The following is a 23,285-nucleotide window of genomic DNA, read 5'->3' on the forward strand; positions in this document are numbered from 1 at the left end:
CAACACCGGAACAGAGGAAGAACCGCCACCGCACAAAGACTCTTTCCCTCCCCTCGCCAGAGAAAACCACAACACCGGAACAGAGGAAGAACCGCGCTTGAGACTCGCTTTGTAGATGGCTTGCGTTCCATGCGGGGCCCCAGGCGATTCATGCGCTCCGCCTTGCCTCCACAGCTGAAAGCGTGGCTGGGGATTTCACCATATTTGCTTTCACCATATTCGCATTTACTATATCCGCTTTCACCATATTCGCTACTTTACCTGCATTCACGGACCGCCTCTGGATCTAGGCCATCCGCTCATTGACGCAGCCGCGGAGTATAACATGCTGTCTCTCTACGATGCGAGTGTTCCGTCGATGATCGGCTACCTAGGCAGCCTCAAGAAGATTCTGCGCAAAGGCGAAGACTTCTGCAAGGCGCGTGGTTCGAGTCCTGACTACATGCTAGCCACGCGGATGCACTGTACCATGTTCCCGTGAGTACGATCGACACTGACTGTTGCTTGCCCGGGGCATCCGCGTGAACTTCAACTCATCGCTCCACATCAACGGCAGACTTATCTTCCAGGTGCAAATGTGTTCCAACACCGCTAAGTTGCTGGTTCTGCGGGTCGGTGGGGTGGAGAGCGAGCGCTTAGAAGACAACGAATCGACCTTCGGAGAGCTGTACGCGCGATTGGACAAGACCATCGAGATCCTTGAATCGGTCAAACCAGACTCAATGTCTGGGGACCTTGGGCGCCCTATACACGTCAAGACTCCACTCACTAGCTTCACATTAAGTGCTGCCGATTACGTCACTCAGTATGCTGTGCCCAACTTTCATTTTCATTTGACAACCGCCTACAACATTCTCCGCAGCCAAGGTGTAGAGATCGGCAAGCTTGACTATGCCTTCTTTGAGACCGATCAGGCTGGACGTCTGAAACAATGATAGAACAGACACGCTTGGGTGCTGTAAGGGCACACACCGAACATTAGCGCTTGCGCCCGCATGTTATCATTGCTCGCTTCACCTATACTTTCTGCTGTGTCTTAGTTGAGCGGCCTCTACCGTGCGGACACCAGGCAGCTATGCAAGGTCGCGGCGTTTGCTGCGACCCAAGCTATTGGCTCGCGGTGCAGTTGACAGTGAGCTCGGTGCTCGTCGCCTTCGAATCCTTTCGCCTCTCTGCCTCTTTTTCAATCATGATGATGATCCCACTACTTTGTGCCGGAGCCCATGCAGCAAATTCCACTGGGCGTGTTCTCACCTGGCTAGCGTACATAAAGCCTCGTCCGCCTTAGGGGCCTCAGTCTCCCCGCTGTTTTGCATCGTGCTCACATCACTTTGACGAGGACACTCAGCATTTCGACAAGACGAGACGATCGGATGACACTAGCACTTTTTGCCTGTCTAGCTCTTCCATAGATTTTCCGGTCAAGAGTTGCACTAGCGTCTGTTTGACATTGACATTGGGTATCATGAGAGGTGTACAGCGACGAGCCGAGCGGAGAATTCTTTGCATGGTAATTCGGCCATTGATTTTCCTCTTCTACACTGCCAGCCTGCCTCTATCTACACCCCCTTCTCTTCTCCCTCCGTGACCAGTCTGCTGCTCACCTGCTCCCGGGAACTGGTCAGCGGAGAAGTCCATGACTTCGGTCTTTGCGCCTCCTATCTCTATGCGAGACAGGACATTCGAGAGGGTTTCGATCTGAGCATGCGGAAGGTCAGGTGTCAGTCCTATTTCCCTCTGTCGGGGGCCACTCTGCAAGATTGGCTCAACTCACGTCTTCGACTGTTGCAACGCTCCAGACCTCATACTCTCTTTCAGGCCCCTCTGCCGCGGAACCTCCCATTCTCCTTCTCTTCTCCCTCTCTATCTTGTCCCTATAGCCAAGCTCCTTGCTGAGGAGATGCGCGCATGCCCGGCCGGGACCAAGGCAAACGAAGCGCTCAACGCCCTCTTTGCGAAGGCGATCTACAGAATCAAGCCAGCGAACGGGCTTGTGCAGTGCGCCTCGCAGGTCGCTACGAATGTCTTGTGCAGTAGTCAGCAGAGCTCCATCGACGCTGCTCACCAGCCTCAAGCCTGGGTCCGGATCGCGGAGAGGCAGATTCTCCAGAGCGGGTCCGAGCACGGCTCCTGTCATCAGGGAAGAGTGATAGGGCCCCGATACGGGCAGATTGACAGCTCGAGCGCCCAGGTTCTTCATCCTCAGCCTTTCGCATGCAACAGAAACGCCCACTCGAGTCCCACTGAGGACCACTTGTAGGGCTGAATTGATGTTGGCTACTTCGACTACCTCATCGTTGCTTACGCCAGCTACTCGAGAGGCAGCGATGTCGTTCTGGATCTGGGTGACTTCTTGCAGGACAGCAGGCAGCATGCCCGGCCTGACCATGACTCCTGACATTTGCGTTCGCTTCCATCCCCTCCTCGTAGCCCTGTGTCTATTGTGGGCTTGCTCGTCCCCTTGACTCTTGGATTCTTGCGCTGCCACTTGTCCGTCCGTTGTGGAGCTGGTGGGGGGCACGCCGCCCGCATTCAACGCCAAATCTTCGTCCATCTCGAGGAGCTCGGCTCCTTTTCCACTACCCGCATTGGCAAATGCCCAGGTCTCGTAAATGCTCTCTGGCCGCTTGCAGCCCTCGGGAAATAAGATCGGATGGTTGTACACATGTTGCGAAGAAATGAGGCCGCGATGACGCATAAGTCGTACAGCATCAATCATATCGAGAGCGCCGGATCCGACCAGCGCAGCGTACGTTCCTGAGCCATGTCCAGCTGCGAAGGAGACTTTAGATCGCACGAGGTCGAGAGAAAATTCCTTGCGAAGCACTGCCAAGATCGACAGAGTAGCGACGAGGATCGATGGCTGCGCATTTTCTGCTCGCGTGAGATCCAACTGGTCGCCGAAGAACTAGAGTACGGAAATTGCAGCAGGGCAAAAGCAGTGAGCTGGCTGAACGCAGGCTCAGCTGCGGTGCAGATGGCTCGTCCACTCACCACGGCGTCTCTCAACCATCCTCGTCTGCCTCTTCTCGCCCGTTTCTCGTCCCAGATGTGACTCTTTGCCAATTCTTCCTCGAATATTCTCCTTTGCTCGGGACTTTCTGCACGGTCATGGCCGCTGCCTGGAATGTACCCTAGACTAGAATGCCGCATGGACAACTTGCTGCTCTCATCGAATGAATTGTGGTGGAAATCAGCACTCGGCGAGGTAGAAGGATTGACCGGAGTGATCAGGGCCTCCTCTGCCAGATGCCAGACGGACCGAGCAGAGCGAAAGGAGCGGTAGATGTCTCTACACATGGCCACGTACTGAGATCCCTGACCTGGAAAGATCAGTGCGGTCTTCTTGGGCTTGAGTGTTGCATGGAGATGGCCAGCGCTGGATGTGGATGGGGCGGGGGCAGATGCGGCTGCATTGAAGGACGTCGAGGAGTTGGAGAAGTACGTATGGCGAGGCAGTGCTGCGGGTGATCGGCTACTGGGTGCGTACTGAGACGAGAAGGGGACGCAGATGATCAGCCAAAGGCCCTACAGTTCAGTCTGAGGTACGTGAGATAGGCTACCCACAGTGTGTTCGTAACCTCTAACGATTTCATCGTCCCTCTCCCTCGTGGTGGTTCTGGTGCCGTCTGGCACTCCTGCCCTGCGTTTGCCATAGCCAGGCACCGCACCTTTGCCCGCAGAGCCGCTGATCATCGTAGACTGGGAATGAGTGAACTTGGAAGAGGAGGGGTGGGCACTCGGGGATGGCTGCGGTCTAATGAAGATGTCTGCGTGAGAAATGTCTGCGATGGAAGGGGCAGGGGATGGGCCGCCGCGAGAGGATGCGCCTCCTCCAAAGGCGAGTGCCGAGTCGTTGTCGCCCTCGTCTTGGTCACGTCGAGGTGTGGAGGACGAGGCCTGGTTGCCCTGACCCGAAGCCAGGGCCGCAGCTATGCCACTCTTGGGTTGGTCAGCGTCGCTGCCATCGTACATGGTAGGCGAGGAGTGAAAGGCAGCGGCCGAGGCAGTGACTGCATGTGCGGGCCGTGATGAGCCGGTCTTGCCGGTGAGCCGGTAAGAGGCGGGAGAGGGGCGCTGGGCGAGCCTGGCGGCATTGTGGGCTCTCATTGCGGGATTGGGTTGGCTGTGATGTACTGTGGCTCTGGACAGGATGATGGGAGGTGGTGTGTAGTGTACTGCGGCTGTCCTGTCTGGCCCTCTTGGGTGGGTAGGCGGTGGTGAGGGCGTGGTGGGTGGATGGGTAGAGTGCCGAGGAGGAGCGTCCCCTGTGCCTCTGCTGCTGCTTGTGCTCCACCTGGTCCCCATCTCCGCCTTCCCCGCGTCCGGGCGCCCTGATCGATCGGACACGCCCAGAACTTCTTCCTTTCCGCAAGTCTGCCCTGTTCTTCGGTTGGTCAATCTACGATCAGATAGCACTGGTACGCGACGATGACAGTACCATCGTCACCCTCGCCATACTCTGCCACCTCTACACCTCCACTGCTTCGGCTGCTAAATGATGCTGCTTCTTCCACCTTGATCAAGCAGGGCGCAGAGGCAAAAGTCTACAAGTCTCATCTCTGCCCGCAAGCCCCTACGATGACCCTGCCCTCCGATCCAACAGATGCGACGACCTCGCCGGCGTCTACTTCTTCATCGTCCGCTCTCCCGCCCTTGGAGCCCATACTGGTCAAGTACCGCTTCCCAAAGACGTATCGTCATCCATCTCTCACCGCCTCTCTTACGGCCTCGCGCACCGTAGCCGAGGTGAGGGCCTTGGTACGGTGTACTAGGGGTGGAGTCAATGTGCCCAGGGTGAAGATGGTAGACGAAAAGGTGGGCATAGTAGCCATGGAGTGGATCGACGGAAAGAGCGTAAGGGAGCTTCTGGGAGGTGGAGACGAAGGCGACGAGGTGGCCCAGGTCGAAGTCGGAGCAACAGAGGCAAGGGAGCAGGCCACAGAGGAGGCCAGGCAGGAGGAAGATGAAGTGTGGTCAGACGAAGAACAAAGTGAGTCGAGGGAGCAAGCTGCTGACCAGTTCACAGAGAGTCTCTGACACAGTTCCTGCTGCGTCCGTCGTGGCCTCGCCATGCTGCTAGTATTCCTCATGTCCCTCGTCGCACGCCAATTGGCGCTGATGCACGCAGCAGACGTCATTCATGGAGACCTCACCACCAGCAACATGATGGTCAGAAGGTCTGCCGCGGCGTCGATGCTGGCTTCTAGCGAAGCAGCTGTCGCACCACTTGCGACACAGTCATCGCTACCTGTTCCAGCAAGTGTACATCAAAAAGAAGTGGTGGGTGACCCCTGTCCCGCCCTTGGAGCGTGCCCGCATCTCTTCGCTGAGCTTTGACCCATCTTCTTTTCGTACCTTCAGCTTCTCATCGACTTTGGTCTTTCCCATACTTCCCCTGCCGCGGAAGACAAGGCTGTAGATCTGTACGTCCTGCAGCGTGCCTTCACCTCCACCCATCCGCACTCCACCCACCTCTTTCAAAGGATCCTAGACGTATACGCCACGGAAGTCGAACAAATATGGCGCAATGGCAGGTGGGGCATGGGCGGGGGACTCTCTACCGCTGAGACGAGCGGCAGAACAGCGAAACAACAGCAGAAATCGAAAAAGGGCAGTGGCACTAATGGTATGGCACCGCCCGTGGGATCCCGGTCACGAGAGAACCCCTGGAAGGAGATCTCTAGAAAGTTGGACGATGCCAGGTTGCGGGGACGGAAGAGGAGCATGGTAGGCTGAGACAACGCTGTCATTACTGCTTCGCCAACTTCATTGCACCTTACATGGGTCGTGTCACCGACGAAATCAAGAAATCTACAAGATGATACCCAGAAGTATTTGAACACCTTCCCATCAAACAGGAAAACCCCTCCATTCCCGCCGCATCTACTGTGTCACCTGCCGCTTCTCTAGGCATCTTCACCTCGCAACCTTCTTAGTCTATACTCTACTTTGGGCTCGCTTCCTGGGCCCTTCCAGTAAAACCTCGCTACCTGAGCCAACGTCGTGTCCGGATGTAGTACTACACCGTTGCAGAGCAGCTCTATCTCCTCTGGCACTGGAGGTTGAACGGTGGATGCGTGGGACCCCTCAGGTCCTCGGAAGGGGCTCTCAGTCTGTGCGACGAACTCAGCTCGTGTAGAAGGCGAGCCAGGGGGTGGACTGAGAGCCGATTCTAGCTTCGTCATACTTAAAGCCGATCCGTGCCCTCTGCTGAAGGGTGCACCTCCGGCGCCTGCTGAGGGCGTGGCTGCGCCCGAAGCGTCAGTGCTCGGCCTCCTAGATCCTCCAAAGATGCTGCCCTGCCTGAAATGGGTCTTGCCTTGCTGATCGACGTAACCCAACTTCTCGCACAGATATATCGCCGCTCTACTCACTCGCAGCATCTTCGTCGCTGTCAACTTTGCATCGCCGCTCGGCAAAGCGGGAAGTATCTCCCAAGAGTCGTCATCTTCTTGAAGCTCCCCCACAGGTCGAGGCAAAGTGTGGCCCCCATCGAGAGTAGCAGGTTTGACAGCAGGCCAAAGGAGGAAAGACATCTTGCCTCCTGGCGCGCCTGGTCTACTCACAGTCTGACTGCTGCTGGCATCCACTCTGTTGGCTAGCAAAAAGTCCAGCAGCCAAGCCGGAGAGGCCATTTCCAGAGTGGGCAGATCGTCAGCCGTCGAAGAGAGCAAACCCCTGTACAGCGTCTCCCACTGAGCCGCATCACTGGAAGCGGCAGAGATGATGACTGCGGTGTCCGTTGGAGGAATTGAACCACCTGATTGAGAGGTCTCGTCATCGAGCCTCATCAGGGGTGACTCAAGCACAGACATTGGCTCTAGCGGGACCTTTGCCAAGATGGACCGGTTCAGAGCCACTGCGGGAGGGTCGCTCTTACCGAGCAGATCTGGTCCCCCGTTGGGCCCTGATGTACTCGTCATGTTCAAGGTATCGCTTGCAAGGCCGCCCTTGGTCTGAGCTGAGTTTGCCTTGTCGTTGGGAGGTTGGGAACCTTTCACTCGCAGCTTAGCTCCCCACCGACCAATGAGACCACCACCTGGAGTGGAAGCGCCCCCGCCTGGAGTGGTACTACCTGCGCCCACAAGGCTGCTGCTGTCGATGTTTGGCGGAGTCGCGGGCCGTGAGGGTGTCGCGGTGCGGCGGCCATCACCCGTCATCGAAAAGTAGTCTGATGGGCTCGCAGGTGATCTGGCGCTTCCTGTGCCTCCTGGCGTCGCTGCAAGCGATCCAGCAAGACCGACCATCGATGGGAAGGAGGCACTGAGACTCGGCGTGAGCGGGGAAGTTCCAGCGGGTCCGACAGCTGGGGTACTGGGAGCGACGGCAATGGAGAGCGTGTTTCCCGGTGTGCGAGGAGATCGGAGATTTGACGACAAATTTGACCAGCTACCTTCCGCGTGATCGTTGAGATGAGCCGTCTGGATCTTGCTAAGCTTCCCGATGCTGTTGGTGTCAGCCGCTGCCGATGCCGCCTCGTTCGAAGCTCTGCCCCTCTTTGCACCAAGATTGAGCCGGAAAGGTTGCTCTGTCAAAGCTTCGGACTTTTCAAGTGCCAGGACTCCTGTAGGTAAGACAGCAGACGGGGCATTCCGAACTCGCACCTCGCGCTCAATAAAGCCTGAAAAGAGGGATCGCAAGACCCATTTTCCAAGATTGACTGTTCGACGACGAGGATGTGAGACGGGCAGTCAGTATTTCATCACATACGCGTTTTGGCGCGCCTTGGCTGTGACACGCGTTCACCACAACTCACCTCTCTGATCATCCTTGAGATAATCATTTCTCTCTACCCAATCATACTCGTCCAGATAGGACTCAGCTTCGAAGCAGCTAGGCCAATCCAGGTGCACGGCGAGGAACCCATTCTTGGTGTCTGCAGTGCACCAGGAGTTCGTTGCCCCTCGACCTTCAATGCGTTCCTTGACTTTCTCGAGCAAGTCACCAGCGTTGTCTCCCTGTGTGGACAGAGCGAGCACATCTGTACTAGCGAAGCTTCCGAGGCAGATGCAACGGACGATGTCCCAAATCGCAATTTGCGGTCCGTAGTCTTCTTCCCCGTTGCCATTCACGGTCTTGCTTCCAGTGGCAAAGGTCAAAACATGTCTTCTGTCGTTGAGCATGGAGCTGCGAATAAGCCCACGAGTACCCAAGATGATCGACGCAGGCCTGTTCCGAAGGGGCAAGGCCGTACTGACCACCTCCCGGCTTTCGTAGGCTCTGCGAGCCATGGCGGATTCGTCTTCGACATTGTCCTCATCGGACATCTCGGCTGACGCATCCGCATCCATCGTTTCACCGGATGTCGCCTCCATGCTCTGGAGCAGCGACGAATCGGTTCGGCCCGGAGTAAAGCGGGAAGAAGCCTTGCCGGACTTGACCGAAGTAGGCTTCGTTCTAGTCGTCTGATGTCCTGTGCCGCCTATTGTCATACCTTGAGTTTGGGCTTTAACGGTAGACATTCGCGTTTGAGCCAGGCGCGCAACTGCTGCCATTGCTGGCGTCAAGCCCGCGTGGCCATCGTATGCGAATGAATTCCGGCCGCCCAATGAAAACGAAGACCCCCTTCTCCCGCTACCGTCTCGACTGCTGGTCAAATGTAAGGTCGAACCTCTGAGCGAGAGCATGCTATTCATTCCCGGCCTACTCGCAGAATGGGGTAGTCCGGTTCCGACACCAGTACTCAGGGCGGCAAACGCATCGTCATCATCTCCGGAGAGACAAACAAGCGCAGTGAAAGGCACCCCGAATAGTGTCGAGCTGGGCTTGACGCCGGCAACGAGCGGTTGTGGCAACAATGATGATGAAGCAGACATCGCGCTAGATCGACGCACTGAGGTGAAATCGTCCCGCCGCCCTTCTGGCAAAGCTTCGGGCATTGCTGCTGTGGTAGCTTGGACAGAGTCGATCTGCCTGTCCAAGGAGAATGAGACTCGGGAGTGGGTACTGGAGAATGGCGGTGCTTGCAGGCCTGCAGACCCGGGCGGAGGGTTGCCTTGACTCTGGTTGCCCTTCAAGGCAGACTGCAGAGGGGCACGAATCTGATGCGACGCGCCTTCCTGACAGAGCGGCGGAGATGACGGGGCAAGAGCTGAATCAGGCGGACTGCTGCTGAAAGTCGTAGGAGGTGTGCCGACCATGCCTGCCCCTCCGAAGGTCGTCCATCCTCTCCGATGAGTTAGTTGAGCAGGCGCGGCGTCTGCGCTTGTACTAGGCGGCCAGGCCGCCGTGGAGCGCCTCCCTTCATTGGTGGGATACTTTGCTTGCCGCTTGACCCTAGGTGGTACATCTCTCCAGCATTGGACGTCGGATGTGTTGCCAGTGGAGGTGAAGACAAAGGCATGGTCGATGGCAGCAATTTTGCTGATGGTGTCACTGCAGCGAGCTAGCACGACGCATTCCCCTTGGTCGGGCTCTAGACACCCTTCACAGTCCACCTTGCAGAGATAGCCATCGCGATCTGCCGAGTAGAAGACGTCGAGGTCTTCGGCACTTGAGTAGAGAGCAGAGATACTACTCGCATGGTGTGTGTAAGTGTGTACTAGCCGCTGTTCTGCCACATCCCAAAGACGGACAGTGCCATCGCTGGAGCCAGATAGCAGGTGCCGGCCAGAAGCAGAAAGTACCACAGATCGTATCATGTCGGCATGACCTAAGAGCAGGCCAGCTGGACCAGAAGCTTGAGAGTCTGCACGGGGATCATAGAGTCGGATGCCGGCCTCTGGGGTGCCGACTGCAATGATTGCTCCTCTGGAATCGGTACTGAGGCAATAGACGCTGGCAGAGTCGTGGATGTCCACGATGGGATCTCTTCGCGACTCCTTGAGATCCCAAATGCGAACGCGCTGGTCCAAACCTCCCGATGCTATCCATGACGCGCTCTGAGAGGAGTACGATGAGGATGGCGATGGGTAGGCAAGGGCTTTGACGTAGTCTGAGTGCGATCCGAGAACCGACGGCGCGAGACATGTCGAAGGATCGTGGGGGTTCCACACTCGTACAAAGCGATCCGAAGAAGCAGTCACGACTGGGATCGACCAGGGGCAAGGGTGAGTATATGACAGCTACTTCGTCGGTCTCATAGGAACTCCCAAAAGGCCACTAAGCTGACTCACCCGACTGATTCTGGTTGCAAAGGACCATGTCGTTGATCCAATCGGTGTGGGATTGGACACAAGACCGAAAACTCGTGCGGGGCGGCCGTATGTGCTCGTTGTCTTCCGACTCGTCTTGCGACTCTAGCCAGTGCTCATCGACCTGCCACTGCCTCTCAAAGGGTAGCAGGTCCCATCCCCGGGGCGTATCATCGTCATCCTCTGGAATCCCGTCGCCTCTGTGCCGAGTCAGCCTTTCGTCAGCGGCTCTATCTCCGCCGAAGACTCTTTCGTCTTCGCCGTCCTCGTCGTCGTCGTCAGGGTCATTGTAGTCCATCTCATCATCTTGCTCGATGCCTCGATAGCCTCCGGACATTGCAGCGCCAAAGGACCAAGAGCTCCTGCGCGGATGACCGGATCGGGGGTGACGCTTCTTCATTTGGAGCCCCAGCTGCCAGGAAGCGGTGAGACCGTCTCGTCCGGCAGTGTAGAGGATTCCTCTTGGTCTGGAAGAGGAGCCTTCCAGAATGGAAGTGCTCGGGTCGATGGCTAGGCTTGTCACTGGTAGCGCATGGCGGGGATGCTGAGGCCCGTCTCGTGTATCCTGGCCCGTTGTGCGGCTAGGCTGGTCTTGATGACGGACGATGAGGGGCGAAGAGCTCCCCTTGCCCTGCCTTGCTGGGTGCCTACCGGCTCCCACTGTAGAGGGGAGGTATAGCCGAGGTGGAGGGTGGGACGAGGACGGGGGTGGTAGGATGTAGGTGACCCTCTTCTTGGGGATGGCTGCGGCGACGCCATTGCCGCTGGCGCCGGGCAGAGAAGATACCGATGCCTCCATCGCAGTCGCTACCAGGCTGAGCGAGCGCTGAGCAGACGAGATGATGCACGACCAAGAAGGAACCTCGAGGTTGAGTAGAGAGGCCAAGGCGGGAAGGGGCCGCGGGTGGGGCGGAGCGGAGCGGAAGCATGGGGGCCCGCCCGCCTGGCCTCGCCGCTGGTTCCTGCGTGGGAGCGGAGTGCGATATCGCAAGGGGCCTACGGTGATGGACGTCACATGGACCTTCACACCACACACACGACTCAGAGACGCAGACCAGTCATGACCTCAACGTATGCTACAGCCAAGGTGACTCATCCAATTGTAAAGCATACTTTCTCGCCTTCCCATTCATCCATCGTCCTTGACGCAGCAGCGGCAGCATCCTCGGCATTAAGGTCTAGCACGTCGTCGTCAGCCGCAACGGCACCTGATACCTGAGTCTGTGCGCCGAGGTCGCTTCGCCCCTCTCGTCCTCTCACGTTCGCGTCTGCATTGCCATCAGTCCCAGCAGGCTCGACACATCTCCCCCCCTTCTCTGTATGAGGCGAGGCCTCCGTTGCGGTGACTGGCAGGGCAGTATCTCGCACGTTGCCTTGTGCTCTGGTAGTCGCCGAGGATTCTGTGACAGCGCTCTGCTCTGTGTTCTTGCGTCGTTGAGCGGCCCATTCCCTTGCCCTCATGATGCGATCCGAGACTTTTCTCGCTGCTGACCCGTCCAACCGCACCGCTGCTGTCTCAGGTCGGGTCGGCGCTGCCGCAAGGCAAGCGTCTAGACTATCAGACGGGATGTCAACCTGACGAGTCTTCTGAGCGCTGTTGCTCTTCTCATTCGCAGGGAAACCGGCCTGTTCGGTGTGTCGGATCGAGCTGTTTTCCTCGGCCTTGGATTCAGCCGGCACTGCCGTATCCGAATCCGAACCGGAGGAGTCGTACTGTAGCGGGTCCATCGTCAGCGTCAGCAAGTGGACCCATCCGCCCCTGCTGTCACTCACCCCAGAGATCAATCCCGCGAGCCTTTGCTTCTTCACCTCCTGCTGCTTGCCGGTGTGAAGAGCATGATCTCTACGGGTCTTTTCCGTGACAAGATCTGCCCAAGTCACATGCTCGCCTTCGAGCAACCTAGTCCACACGTTTTCCAGCGTCCAGTCATCGTCTCCGGAGGTATCATCGCTCTTGAGAAAAGCAAATCTGGGATCTTGGCCGTGATTGGCGAGGATTTTTGCCGTCAGCTGCAGTGGATTCGTGGCCCTTCGCAGCGCGACAGCAGTGCTTGTCATCAGGTCCATTTGACCCTCTGTGATCTCTGACAAGGCTATCTGGCCATGCTTCTGGCGTACCTTGCCTTCAAGGAGTGCCTCACGTTCCTCCAGCGCTTGAACTCGCTCCAGTCTTCGGGCCGCTAGCTCTTGCGTCCGTGCCATGTTTCTCTCCCTCTCCCTGTTGCTACGACGGGCAGCAATATAAGCAGATCTTTCCTCGCAATCTGAGAAGTCGGAAACTCCTTCTAGCTGAGTGTTTACGAGAGCAGTGAAGCTGATAAGATCATAGAAGACTGGCAAGCGAGCTCAGCAAGGTCCATACTCACGTCAGATGGATGATGATGACCGTCAATTGAGCTAGGTCAGCGACATGGGCAAGAGTGGGGCTCAGTCAGATCGTCCAAGGGATAACGACGCAGCTGCATACCGCTCAGATGCGCCCTGGATATTGCCTGAGCTTCGCCTCCCAGGTTGTGGTCCGATGTGGCACCACCCTAAAAAGTTTGAGGTACGACTCTTGTTGTGCCTCGTTGTCGATCTGGAAGGATGTGACCGCCCATTGATCACACTGCCTACAGTCAATGTCTGGAAGGGCGAGGGTCTGTTCAACGCACCTTTGCATTGCACCGTCATCCGCGTCCTCAATCCGATACAATTGTGCTGCATCCGCCTTGACATTAGTCTTGGTCATCCTAGCCCAGAAGCCCTCTGCATCGCCCGGTGACGGCTGCGTCGCGACCTTTTCATCTACTTGGGCTCTCGCTTGGGCTCGATGTTCTTTCCTTTGCAGCCTCCTCTGCTTCCATGACTTGTCTGTATCGGATTCCGATTGTGCAGGAGTGGGGTGAGGTGGTTTGCTGGGTCCTGGGCGCGCATAGGCTCGCTCACTCTCTCCAGAAGAGTCGGAGTCGTAGCTTCGCACACAGTCGTCGTCGTCGTAGGCAGAGCTGCGACGGTGGCGCTTGTGGACCTCTCGAGCGAAGTGTTCTTCTTTGCCTCGCAGCGCCATGTCTGGAGTCGAGGTGGACCAGAGTCGAGGAGATGGGCGTGTGCGAGGCAGCTGCCCAGACTAGTAAAGGGGGGAGCCGCATCTCCAACGCCTTGAATCGCAGTCGGAGATGCGGAAAGCGGAGTTCAGTGTCACTTTTGGCTCCTTGGCGTGGAGGCAGGGGTGGACTGGCCTGACTCGACACCATCACCATTGACCGATACACCCGCCAAGACCATGGGCGGCTCCTCTTCCACTCCCACTGCCTCGCTCACCAAGTGGACCAACGCAGTGGGCGATGACGCCCTCGACGCGCCCGCATTCAAGGCGCTGCGGGGAAGACGAGTGGTACTGGCCAGCTCATCTCCCAGGCGCAAGGACATACTGGCTTCCGTGGTGAGTCGCCTTGCGTCTGGTGCACTGTTCTGCCTCGACGTTCCACTCTAAGCAATAAGCCTCGGTCCTCTTGCTTCGCGCAGGGTCTCCATGCCGAAGTCGTGCCCTCGACCTTTGAGGAAAACCTTCCCAAGTCTGACTTTGTTGGAGCCGCGGCATACGAATATCCAATCGAGACCGGAGCGCACAAGGCCTTGGAGGTATACAAGCGGCTAATGGTGAGCGACGGAGCAGCAGAACATGACAAGACAAGGCCCTTGAGCTGAATATTCACCTGCACACTACGCTCTCCTCGCACTCAGAGCGAGCACCCAGAGGATCCGCCGGATCTTGTCATCGCCGCAGATACAGTCGTCGTCAAAAGCGAAGAGATCATGGAGAAGCCCAAGGACGCTGCAGACCATGCCAGAATGATTGGAGAGCTCAACGATGGAATGGTGAGCTCCATTCAGCGCCTAGAAAGGGTGTGACGAGCGCGCAGCTACTGCCTTGGTACAATGCTGAATCACACCCTTTCACGCCCCTCACCATATCGGCAGTGCGAAGTCATCACAGGCGTGACAATCATACACCCTATTCTCCATGCACCCGGATACCAGGTGCGCTCCTTATCTGAAATCACAAAGGTACACTTCGCCGACAATCCCGCCGAGGTGTTGCAGGCCTATCTTGAAAATGGCGAGGGCTCTGATCGAGCCGGGGGCGTGGACATTCAAGGCAAGGGCGCAATGCTCGTCAAGAGCATCGAGGGAGACTACAATAACGTCGTAGGATTTCCACTCTTTTCGTGAGTACAGTGCGAGAGGAAGCGCGATGAGACTGTACAGAAGGGCTGAGACATTTTGCCCTTGCTCTGGCCCTTGCTCTGGGCACGCCACCAATGCAGGTTCTGCGCCTTTCTGCACGAATTGGTAGAAACCGAACAGCTCACCTTCGACGGCGTTTGAGTCCCTAGAGATGCATAAGTACCGTCCGCTCAATCGTGTACTGATATTGCATTGCGAAGACCACCGCGTCAGTCGCTGTAGCGACCCAAGATGTGACACACGAACCTGGTGGACCCAACGTCCATCCTTGTAATTTCTCCCAGTTCGGTCAAACGCCCTGTTGCTGTGCACCTGCACGCTGTCAAACCTCTTAATCAATGCTGGTAATGGTGTTGCCCTTACCTGGGAAGCCAAGGGGCAAGAACCCACAGTCCCACCCCAGCTGCTCGAGGGTGAGGCCAAAGACGGTCTTGTCGTCTCCGTTAGCTGCTGCGATATTGAGGCGGGTATACTTCTTGGGGTCCTCCTTGTGAATCCTGTCAATGCGTGAGACCTGCTCCGAAGAGAGCTCGACGAGAGAGATGTTCTGCTTGATCCTCTCGATACGTGAAGACTTTGGGACCACGCTGCGGCCTTTGGCCACGGCCCAGGAGAGGGCCACCTGCGAAGAGGTTGAAGACGTTTGCTTTGCGATTTCGGCGAGCACTTCGTCCTTGAGGACGTCTGTTCGCTTCAGTGGTTGCCCCAGAGGTGAGTAGTACGTGATGTGGATTCCTTTTGCCTTGCAGTAGTCGGCCAGGGCGTCGTCGGGGTGGAAGGGGTGACCCTCTACTTGATTGATGGCCGGTACGACCTTTGCCGTCTTGAGCAGAGTCTCCAAATTCTGAATGGAGAAGTTCGACACCCCGATGGTCTTGACTTTGCCGCTCTCGTAAATCTTCTCCATATCCGCCCACGTCTCACCAAAGGTAGGACCGTCCTGGCCCTCCAGGCCGAAAGCTTTGCCCGTCTTGGACGACACGCCCTGAGGCCAGTGCATGAGCCACTGCGCGAGCGTTGAAGGTGGAAGAGGGTGAGTCAATGAGTCTTCGAAAGAGCGGGTGACGGATGACCTGGTTCATGGCGATGGGCATGACTGAAGCGCCTGGGTACTCACAGCGTCAATGTAGCCGAGACCGAGCTTCTTGAACGAGTCGTCAAAGGCAGCCTGCACAGCCTCGGCGGACTCTCGGCTGCTGTTGCCAAGCTTGGTGGTGACGAAGATTTCTTCGCGTGGCACGCTCGATGTACGGACCACCTCTCCCACCTCGGCTTCGTCTTGATAAAGGGCGGCGGTGTCTACGTGACGATAGCCGGCCTCTTCGATGGCATCTTTCAGCGCTTGCTTCACATTACGCCCGTTGGTGTCGACTGCGCCGGGTTGTCCAAGCCAGCAACCCAGACCCACCGAAGGGATCTTTTGGCCGTTGTTGAGAGTGAAGTGTGGGACTGGCGCTGCCATGGTAGTGATGTCAAGATTGTCCAGGATTGAAGTGGGATCTGAAAAGCTGTTCGATTGGAAGCTGAATGGCAAGTGAAGAAATGCTCGAGGGGGTGGAAAGCGTCGAGGCTATTGCTGTATGAAGGTAAACTCAAGCGGGGGTTGGAGCTGATGTGTAGGCCGGCTCGAGAAGCTTTGACGCACAAGTGGAGGAAGGGTGGCGCCCGATCGGGTTCCCTCCGCCCGGCACGCACACAAGCGGGCCGGCGTCCGTCAGGGCAGAGTCACCGGCTATAAGGATTGCAGATACACGTGTGCATCCAAGAAGTGAGAACAAGCTCCAGGCGACGAGGAGTATGGAAGAACCTCGAGCGTATGCTTGCCGACCATCTAAAGGCGCACGTCTTTGGCTAGCGTGCGACCGAAGAATGCTCGTCCGTGTTACGCAGCCAGCGCGCACGGAACCGCCAAAGACATCGTCGAGAGATGGTGGAAGCGGTGAGGGGAATCGCTATTGCACCCCGTACTGCGTGCATGCGCTCGTACACACTAGTGACTCCTCTCTGAAGAAATGGGTCAGGGTTCAGCGGCAGCGGCAGCCGAGAGGGGGGGGGGGGGGGGGGGGGGGGGGGGGGGGGGGGGGGGGGGGGGGCGTGAAAGGCAGATTGGGAGGGTAGTGTTGTGCACTGATAGCTACCACTGACATGTGTGCTTGTATTCTCTGAAGTAGACTGTGTCTCACATTGCAGCTAGCGGGGATGAGCAGCGGCGGGCGGCGTGGGGAGGTTTGGGTGGAGGAAAGGAGGGCGGGGCGCGGAAGGGTGTGCCTTGTAGCCTTGGTCCGCCCCAAGCGAGAGAACCCGGGGCAGCGGAAGCGAAGGGCGATTGCGATACCGAGGAGAAGGTGCAATGTTCGCTAGGCGTATTCTTCTGAGTCTCATCTTCCTCCCTCGAAGTTTGCTGACTGACGCAGGGCCCCGATACGGATATAGCTCCTCCCCTCTTCTGCTGCACGCTGAGCCGGTCACCTTTACGCTTCCCCTCCTTCACACGCGTTTCAGCTGGCTGAACAAGGCTCCGGTGGGGATGGGCGAGTGCGGGTGAATCGTGTGATTTCCGCACCCTCTGGGGACGAGGGCGAGGGGAGGGGAAGAGGGGAGTGACAGTGGGTCTGCCACATGGAAGCAGGAAGCATCATTGCGCACCACTACCTCGCCAGATGCTGTTAGAGAAGGGGGAAGGGTGCTCTGCCTTTGTGACGGAGAATGTGCGGTACGTCTGAGTTGGATAGGAGAGGAGCAGCAAGTGGTGCCGCCGTCGGGAGTGAGAGGGCGGCCATGATGAAGGTCAATCAATGCCCTTCTGGCCCCGATGCATTATTCATTGGAGCAGATTGAGCCTCGCTGCTGCTGGGACTTTGCCGATCCAACTCGGTGGGATGGAGTCAGGCAGGGGGAAGCGCGCCGAGGGATACCGGCACCCGGGTGCATCAAGGCTGCAGCAATCCGCGTGCACCACCAGACGAAGACCAAGGACGAACGACGAACGACGACTGACGACTGACGACGACGAGGAGGAGGACGAGGAAGAGGAGGACGAGGAGGGTGACTAGTCTCCTCTCTCTCTCTCTCCGCCCGGCTGCTTGGGAATCGGCCCCCAGAGTGAATCCAAAGTCCGACACACCCCCTCGTGCATGAGGACTGGTGTAGTGCGGTACTGCCTGGTAGGGGTGTGTGCGTGGGTGGGTGCCCTGATCCAGAGGCTGGTGTGATGCGCGCGGGGTGAGCCTGCTGCCTGCCTGCCTGCCTGCCTGCCTGCCTCTCCACTGCACCTTTGCTCCTTCGTCATCGCTGCTGCCGCCCTGTCCGTCGAAGCTCCGCGGCGTGAAGCGCTGAGACCAACGCCTGCCTCGTTGCCCTTTCACTCTGTCCCCTTTCCCCCCCTCCGCTCCCTCATTCACCCGGCGACGGCGACGACGACGACGACGACGAAGACGACGACGACGAGGATCTCCAAAGGGGTCAGCACCTTTTCCCTCTCGTCCATCTTCTCCTCCTACTCCTCTTCCTACTCCTTCTCCTACTCCTACTCCTACTCCTACTCCTAACCGCTGCTCAAAAGCTCCCCCTCCATCTTCCCTCCTCTCCTGCATTCCACGGAACCGCATCGCCTACTCGCTCCACTGCTCCCCCTCACTCGCTCCTTCATCTCCACTTGCACCTTGCCCCCGCCTCTCGCTCGGCAATCTTCCGTGATCCGCCTCTCCGCAGCCTTTCCCTTTGCACGCCGACTTCCCTCGTCCTCGCGTCCTGCTGAAGAGGCCAGCCCCTCTTCTCCGCCGATACCCTCCCTGCCGGGCGCATAATCACCCGTCGCCGTACCGGCTCTAGCCAAGATGCAGGGCATACCCATATCTTCCGCTTCCCCTGCCTCTGCTCCCTCCCACTGGGACACCAGGGGATTGGCAGCCATGCCTGCTGATGAGGCCGCTCCAGGAATGGCCCCAAGGTGAGTTACGACAGCGCTACCCTCCCCTGCCTACATGGCTGGACCCAAAGTATCCTTGGCACTCACCCCGATATTTCGCCTCTAACCACAGCACGTATGGCATCGAGTCTGGTTATCAGGCCTCTCAGCCCCAGTATGGTGGGTATACTTGCTATGCAACATCGCCGGACAGATCTTCAAGTCTCTCGAGGCTGACGTTGCTACCTCTCTCTCGCATCCTCCCCTTCGCAGGTGCAAACTCTTTCCCATATGTCCCCAATTCCTCTTCTACTTCCATAGGCACCTCCTCGTCCTATCGACCTCGGTCAGGCGACTACACCTCCGCTCACCGACCCAGCTACGTGTCTGAGATTCCACCTCCCACGTCGGTCCCGCTCCAGTACTCCAGCAGCGGTGGACCAGCGCCTCGTCAAGCCCCGCTGGGTACGTCTCTCAATTCACACGACGACTACACCGCGCCGGCGCCTTGGTCTCAATCTCAGGCCCCTTCCTTGACGGCTTCGCGTAACAACTCCATCTATTCCCTCGATGGTCAAATGGGGAGCATGGCTGTAGGACCCGGCAACGGGGCTGGCGTTGAGGGGCATGCTCCGATCTCTTCATACGGAGGGGCACCCTCTCAACCACAGCAGCACCGGCTGCTTACCCATACCATCCCCAACGTCCACGCCGATCGCCGGTTCTCACTGGATGATCGGCGTGCGCCTTCTGCCCGCAATGGCCCATCCGGCGCCAGCACACCAGGACGAACGTGGCCTTGGGGGGCCTCTCCATCGGCAGCGATGACCTCTTCTACAGGCAATGGGGCCGCAGGGGCAGGACCGACTCCCTCTTCTCTCCCCAGTGCTGCACCTTTCCACTCTCGCGCGTCTTATGACTACGGGTCCATGGGCTCACGCTCTCTCCTTCCCGGCAGCAACGGCGGAAATATGGGACCTCATGACTCTGCCTGGCAGAGTTATGACAGCAGCAACCTTGGAAGTGGAAGCAGAGGCAATCCTCTTGGTCTTGACTCCAATGCGCCCGCTCGAATGCGCGCCATGAGCTCAAGTGCTGGGCCCAGTCGAGGTCACCCATATGCGACGGCCTACGGAGGCGGAGGCGGCGCATCGGTCCTCTTCGGCAGGCCTTCGTCGCCGTCTGGAGAGTTTGATCAGTTTTCCTCTTCGGGCGGCAAATTCAAGCTCCTCCCCCCGAGTCAGTCGCCCTCGGCCTCAGTTCCTTCTACCATTCCTCCCGGTGTCGGGCCAGGAGGCGGTGTGACGCGTAGAACGAAGTTCAAACGATCTCGCACTGGCTGCTTGGTGTGCAGGAAAAGAAAGGTCAAATGCTCCCAGGACGGAACGCCTTGCCGACAATGTAGGATCGGCAAGCGTGACTGCTACTACCAGGAAGAGCCCCGAAAAGGAGGCAAGGGAAAGAAGAAGGGCGCCGAGGGAAGGAGGGAGAGCCTCGTCAGCGTTGATGGTGACGAAGAGGAAAGTGAAGAAGGGAGCGACGAAGAGGAAGGCGAAGGCGAAGGGACGTCTTTCGACGACTCCCTTCTGCCTCGAGGATCTCATCCCGAAGAACAGCTTCACAACTTTGGAGGCGCAGCTCCGATACCGAGATACGAGCCGCTCTACTCCGGCCAAGCGCACAACCACAGCTCTCATGATCAGCATCAACGAGCGACTGGGCCCGTCTATGATTCTGGCGTTAGAGGTGGCGTGGAGTTCAACATGCCCTTTGACGGTCACTCTGCATCTCAACATCCTATTCATCAGTCCCCGCACCAGCATCAACATCAGCAACAGCAGCATCAGCAGCACTATCACCACCCACATCAGACTGCAGCAAGCAGTATTGATACGTCGGTCAGGAGTGTGGGCAGCATCGGCAGCGCCGGTGGCGACAGCAGCTTTGATACAGGAGGCTCCACCGGGCCCACTTCCATTGGGAGCGCGAGCGCAGCCGCAATGCCTGGGGGTCCCATCTCAGGTCCGGTCCCATTGCACAAGGGTGAAGACGAGGGCCGAGGTGGAGGTGTCGCAGGTGGGGGTGGCGGGGGGTGGTACGACCCGGTTGCTGCTGTACTGAGAGGCGAAGACGCTCAGTCGAGGTACTTCTGATGAAAAGATGGCGAGGAAAGTGTCGTACAGGTTGCCAAGCTCGCAAGGGCCCTCGGGAATCGAGTCTGGCGCTCGAGGAACAGACGGTCGAATTATCATGATGGAGTGTTAGAGGAAGATGGCAGATGTTGTTCATGTAGATGTACCAGTAATCTCCTTGTTGTCTCGTCGCCTGTGATCCCTTTGATAATACCAAGGTCCATTGTGCATCCCATTCATGAACGCTGCCCTTGTGTGCTCGATGTTGGCCCCCGGCGGAAAGAGAGGTGGAGGCGGAAGGGCCCAGAGAATAGACAAAGACTACTTTTACAGACGAAAGACCAATGTCTGCTCATCTTTAATATCAGGTATCGCGAACATCATCGTCTTCGGAGCGTCGTTGGGTGACTTCACTCAGGCGCACTTTGATCCGCTGGCCGAAGTCGTGCTGACAAGAGCCTTGCCGCCGCTCTTTGGCCGGCCCGCAACAGCCTCTGCCTTACAGGATGTTTGCCCCTCGCAGCTCTTTCTCGTACCTCGCTCTCTCCCCCCTGCTGCCCACACACGTACCCTTCTTGCTGCGCAATTTCGCTGCCCTCAGATTTGCCCTACTCTCTTCTCTTGCATGGACAATCGTGGTCGTCTACGTACACTGGGGTGCAGGCATAGCCCCGGCGCTTTCGTGCAGAGATGTAACAGGAAAAGAGACAGGCTCAGCAGCGGCAGCGTCAATTTGGCCGACCCGGCAGTCCTCTGGGCTTGCTGCTTCGAGAGGACTTGCTGCTTCGTGGCTGGGGCTCCTGGAAGGCAAAGGTGCCGAAAGAGTCATGGCGAGTCTTGCTGGAGGTGAGTTGGACGGCGCTAGAACCTCTCTGCAACAGACTCTGATCTTTTCATCGCCCTTGCCTCTATGCCTTCCCTTGGTCAAGTGTCCTCACTTCTCCTCGCATTCCGCTCCAACTCGGCTCTGGCCCGCTGGGATGCAGCGGCCAAACATTGGACCGGCGTCAAGAGTGCGAGTAGCAGCTTGCTCCGGATCCTTGCTGGAGGCTTACCAGAGCTAGATATGGAGGAGCTGAGCGAAAACGACGAGCCGGATGCAGACTACAAGCAGCTGGGGGAGTTGCGAGAAGAAACGGATCTACAGTCTCTGCTCCGTCTAGTGCCCTGCTTCTGCCTTGCTCTCTTTCATCAGCTAGAAGGAGCACGCTTAGAGCTCGAAGGCGAGGAGAGGGGTTATGGTGGGCAGGGCCGCCGATCTCATCAAGCAGCGGACGCGAAGCATGTTGGGCGAGTGGACTACGGATCGCCTCAAGAATTGTATGCACTCTTGCCCGAGGGCTTCGTTCATAGAATGTGGCAGCGTCAACGACGTAGGAACCGCAGACGGACATGTTCTCCTGCTGACACGGAAATTGGGAATGGGGGAGCCGATGAGGAGCACGATGCAGTCTCCTTGTCACAGTCGACGGAAGCTAGGCGTGAAGCTCTTCTGAGCCAGAACGTCGACGAAGCACAAGAGCTAGCAGAGAAGGCGCTCCACAAGTCTCGACACAGCCCTGCAGCCCTGACTGCCAGTGGTCAAGGCGAGACGGATGTGCTCAGGCCGGATGACCTCGCTGGGGACATGATGCGGGAAATGCAATGGCTTTTAGGGAGGCTCAATGGGGGACTTCCGGACCTGAAGGATGTCATTGATACACCTAGAGAGCGCACAAGAGGCGACTTGACGCATAGCTCCAGCGCTGGTAGCATTCGGGGCGAGAAAAGAAAGAGGGACCGCGATCGTGTTGTCGGCAACAGTGGCAAAGGTGATTCTGGTAATGCTGCAGAAGAGGAGCAAGATGGTTCGCAGCAGCGCACGTCACTCGACACTGAGCAACAAGGGCTCGAGGGTACTGCTGCTGAAGAGGTCACAGCCATGCACACTGCTGCTGTGTCCGTCAGGAGCTTCGCAGACAGCGGCAAGCCTAAGCTCGCTACGCCGTTGTTTGCGCACTGCGTGGGCCTGCTCAATTCGTTGAGCAGCCATAAGACTGAATTGGAGCAGCTCAGAGATTTACCCATGCCGTAAGTCCGCTAGCAGACAGAACAAAGATGTGAAAGGCGAGAAGCATCAACTCACTGCTGTGCCTTTTTGCACACAAACAGGGCAATCCTTTCCTCACACCTTCACTTGCTCCTCAATCTTCATGTCATCTTCCATCCGCTCCTCATTGTGCCCCTGTTCCTGCCTCTTCCGACCTGCTGCTCTGCAGGAGCTACGCCTGTGGCATCGGGAAGTACTGCAGTGACACTGGCGCTGCTGCTGTCTGTACTGTGCAGCGCGGTGTTGCTGATACTGCATGCCATTGCAGAGGCTCTAGCGCAACCATTTGGAAAAGGCAGAGAGAAATTGCCCATGGTGAGATGGGTGGTCGGGGTGGTACAGGAATGGAGGGAGCTAGGAGAGTGAGCATGGGTCAAGAGAAGTACTCTCTTCACACCAGTGCAACGACATTGCAGTTTCTAACGCGCCATAGCGCCCGGAATTATGTGCTTGCCAGGCGCTGGTGTGACAGTCCAGAGGTGGTGTGTGCCTGCAGATAGCGAACTGCCATCTGTTGTTCCCATTTTAGGGCTGCCGATTATTCTGTCTAAACCCGGCTTAGAACACTGAGATTGGTTCTCAGCGAAAGGGTCGTAGGTTGCACGGTGGGCTTGCTGGCTCAGGCCATGGAGGATGATGCACAACAAGGCCGTATCGCTCTCTGCCTCTTGCTTTCTCGATCACTTGCTCTGGCTCGTATTGAGATGCGTACGCTTCTCTGCTTCCTTGTCCTACTGGCACGCTCACCCTTACGCTCTCCCTCGCCCGCCTCGGTTCCCATGGGCTTCACG

At 57.7% G+C, this 23,285-nt stretch overlaps 9 protein-coding genes across 9 annotated transcripts; 5 read left to right on the forward strand and 4 right to left on the reverse strand.

Annotated features, from left to right (window-relative positions):
- Nucleotides 1-213: 213 nt before the first annotated feature.
- Nucleotides 214-1,205, forward strand: BCV69DRAFT_282383 (hypothetical protein). Its single transcript, XM_025492342.1, has 2 exons — nt 214-477; nt 557-1,205. The coding sequence occupies exons 1-2, from the start codon at nt 326-328 to the stop codon at nt 933-935; spliced, it is 531 nt and encodes a 176-aa protein (XP_025348020.1). The 5' UTR covers nt 214-325; the 3' UTR covers nt 936-1,205.
- A 331-nt stretch (nt 1,206-1,536) lies between these two features.
- On the reverse strand, nt 1,537-4,110 carry BCV69DRAFT_298665 (FabD/lysophospholipase-like protein; the record flags this gene model as incomplete). Its single annotated transcript, XM_025494242.1, has 4 exons — nt 1,537-1,698; nt 1,775-2,908; nt 2,995-3,489; nt 3,568-4,110. 4 exons carry the CDS (start codon nt 4,108-4,110, stop codon nt 1,537-1,539), a joined length of 2,334 nt encoding a protein of 777 aa, XP_025348021.1.
- A 471-nt stretch (nt 4,111-4,581) lies between these two features.
- On the forward strand, nt 4,582-5,739 carry BCV69DRAFT_290135 (hypothetical protein; the record flags this gene model as incomplete). Its single annotated transcript, XM_025493699.1, has 5 exons — nt 4,582-4,993; nt 5,084-5,180; nt 5,211-5,283; nt 5,365-5,511; nt 5,665-5,739. 5 exons carry the CDS (start codon nt 4,582-4,584, stop codon nt 5,737-5,739), a joined length of 804 nt encoding a protein of 267 aa, XP_025348022.1.
- BCV69DRAFT_177326 (hypothetical protein) lies at nt 5,685-11,032 on the reverse strand. The gene is made up of 4 exons (XM_025489539.1): nt 10,119-11,032; nt 7,760-10,030; nt 7,467-7,663; nt 5,685-7,424 (listed from the first exon to the last, which is right to left on the reverse strand). The coding sequence occupies exons 1-4, from the start codon at nt 10,933-10,935 to the stop codon at nt 5,910-5,912; spliced, it is 4,800 nt and encodes a 1,599-aa protein (XP_025348023.1). The 5' UTR covers nt 10,936-11,032; the 3' UTR covers nt 5,685-5,909.
- A 144-nt stretch (nt 11,033-11,176) lies between these two features.
- BCV69DRAFT_177371 (hypothetical protein) lies at nt 11,177-12,472 on the reverse strand. Its single transcript, XM_025489540.1, has one exon. The coding sequence runs from the start codon at nt 12,336-12,338 to the stop codon at nt 11,229-11,231; it is 1,110 nt and encodes a 369-aa protein (XP_025348024.1). The 5' UTR covers nt 12,339-12,472; the 3' UTR covers nt 11,177-11,228.
- Nucleotides 12,473-13,401: 929 nt separating this feature from the next.
- On the forward strand, nt 13,402-14,507 carry BCV69DRAFT_248411 (Maf/Ham1; the record flags this gene model as incomplete). Its single annotated transcript, XM_025490292.1, has 5 exons — nt 13,402-13,560; nt 13,644-13,778; nt 13,863-13,997; nt 14,100-14,347; nt 14,447-14,507. The coding sequence occupies 5 exons, from the start codon at nt 13,402-13,404 to the stop codon at nt 14,505-14,507; spliced, it is 738 nt and encodes a 245-aa protein (XP_025348025.1).
- Nucleotides 14,508-14,524: 17 nt separating this feature from the next.
- Nucleotides 14,525-15,995, reverse strand: BCV69DRAFT_177458 (Aldo/keto reductase). The gene is made up of 2 exons (XM_025489541.1): nt 15,484-15,995; nt 14,525-15,372 (listed from the first exon to the last, which is right to left on the reverse strand). Exons 1-2 carry the CDS (start codon nt 15,826-15,828, stop codon nt 14,698-14,700), a joined length of 1,020 nt encoding a protein of 339 aa, XP_025348026.1. The 5' UTR covers nt 15,829-15,995; the 3' UTR covers nt 14,525-14,697.
- A 2,093-nt stretch (nt 15,996-18,088) lies between these two features.
- BCV69DRAFT_177549 (hypothetical protein) lies at nt 18,089-21,202 on the forward strand. The gene is made up of 6 exons (XM_025489542.1): nt 18,089-18,315; nt 18,407-18,453; nt 18,547-19,410; nt 19,757-20,316; nt 20,466-20,809; nt 20,897-21,202. The coding sequence occupies exons 1-6, from the start codon at nt 18,203-18,205 to the stop codon at nt 21,072-21,074; spliced, it is 2,106 nt and encodes a 701-aa protein (XP_025348027.1). The 5' UTR covers nt 18,089-18,202; the 3' UTR covers nt 21,075-21,202.
- Nucleotides 20,737-22,959, forward strand: BCV69DRAFT_282387 (hypothetical protein). The gene is made up of 2 exons (XM_025492343.1): nt 20,737-21,251; nt 21,335-22,959. Exons 1-2 carry the CDS (start codon nt 21,233-21,235, stop codon nt 22,477-22,479), a joined length of 1,164 nt encoding a protein of 387 aa, XP_025348028.1. The 5' UTR covers nt 20,737-21,232; the 3' UTR covers nt 22,480-22,959.
- The last annotated feature ends 326 nt before the right edge of the window (nt 22,960-23,285 follow it).

The sequence above is a fragment of the Pseudomicrostroma glucosiphilum genome (assembly GCF_003144135.1).
Source record: "Pseudomicrostroma glucosiphilum strain MCA 4718 unplaced genomic scaffold BCV69scaffold_6, whole genome shotgun sequence".
Taxonomy (NCBI): domain Eukaryota; kingdom Fungi; phylum Basidiomycota; class Exobasidiomycetes; order Microstromatales; family Microstromataceae; genus Microstroma; species Microstroma glucosiphilum.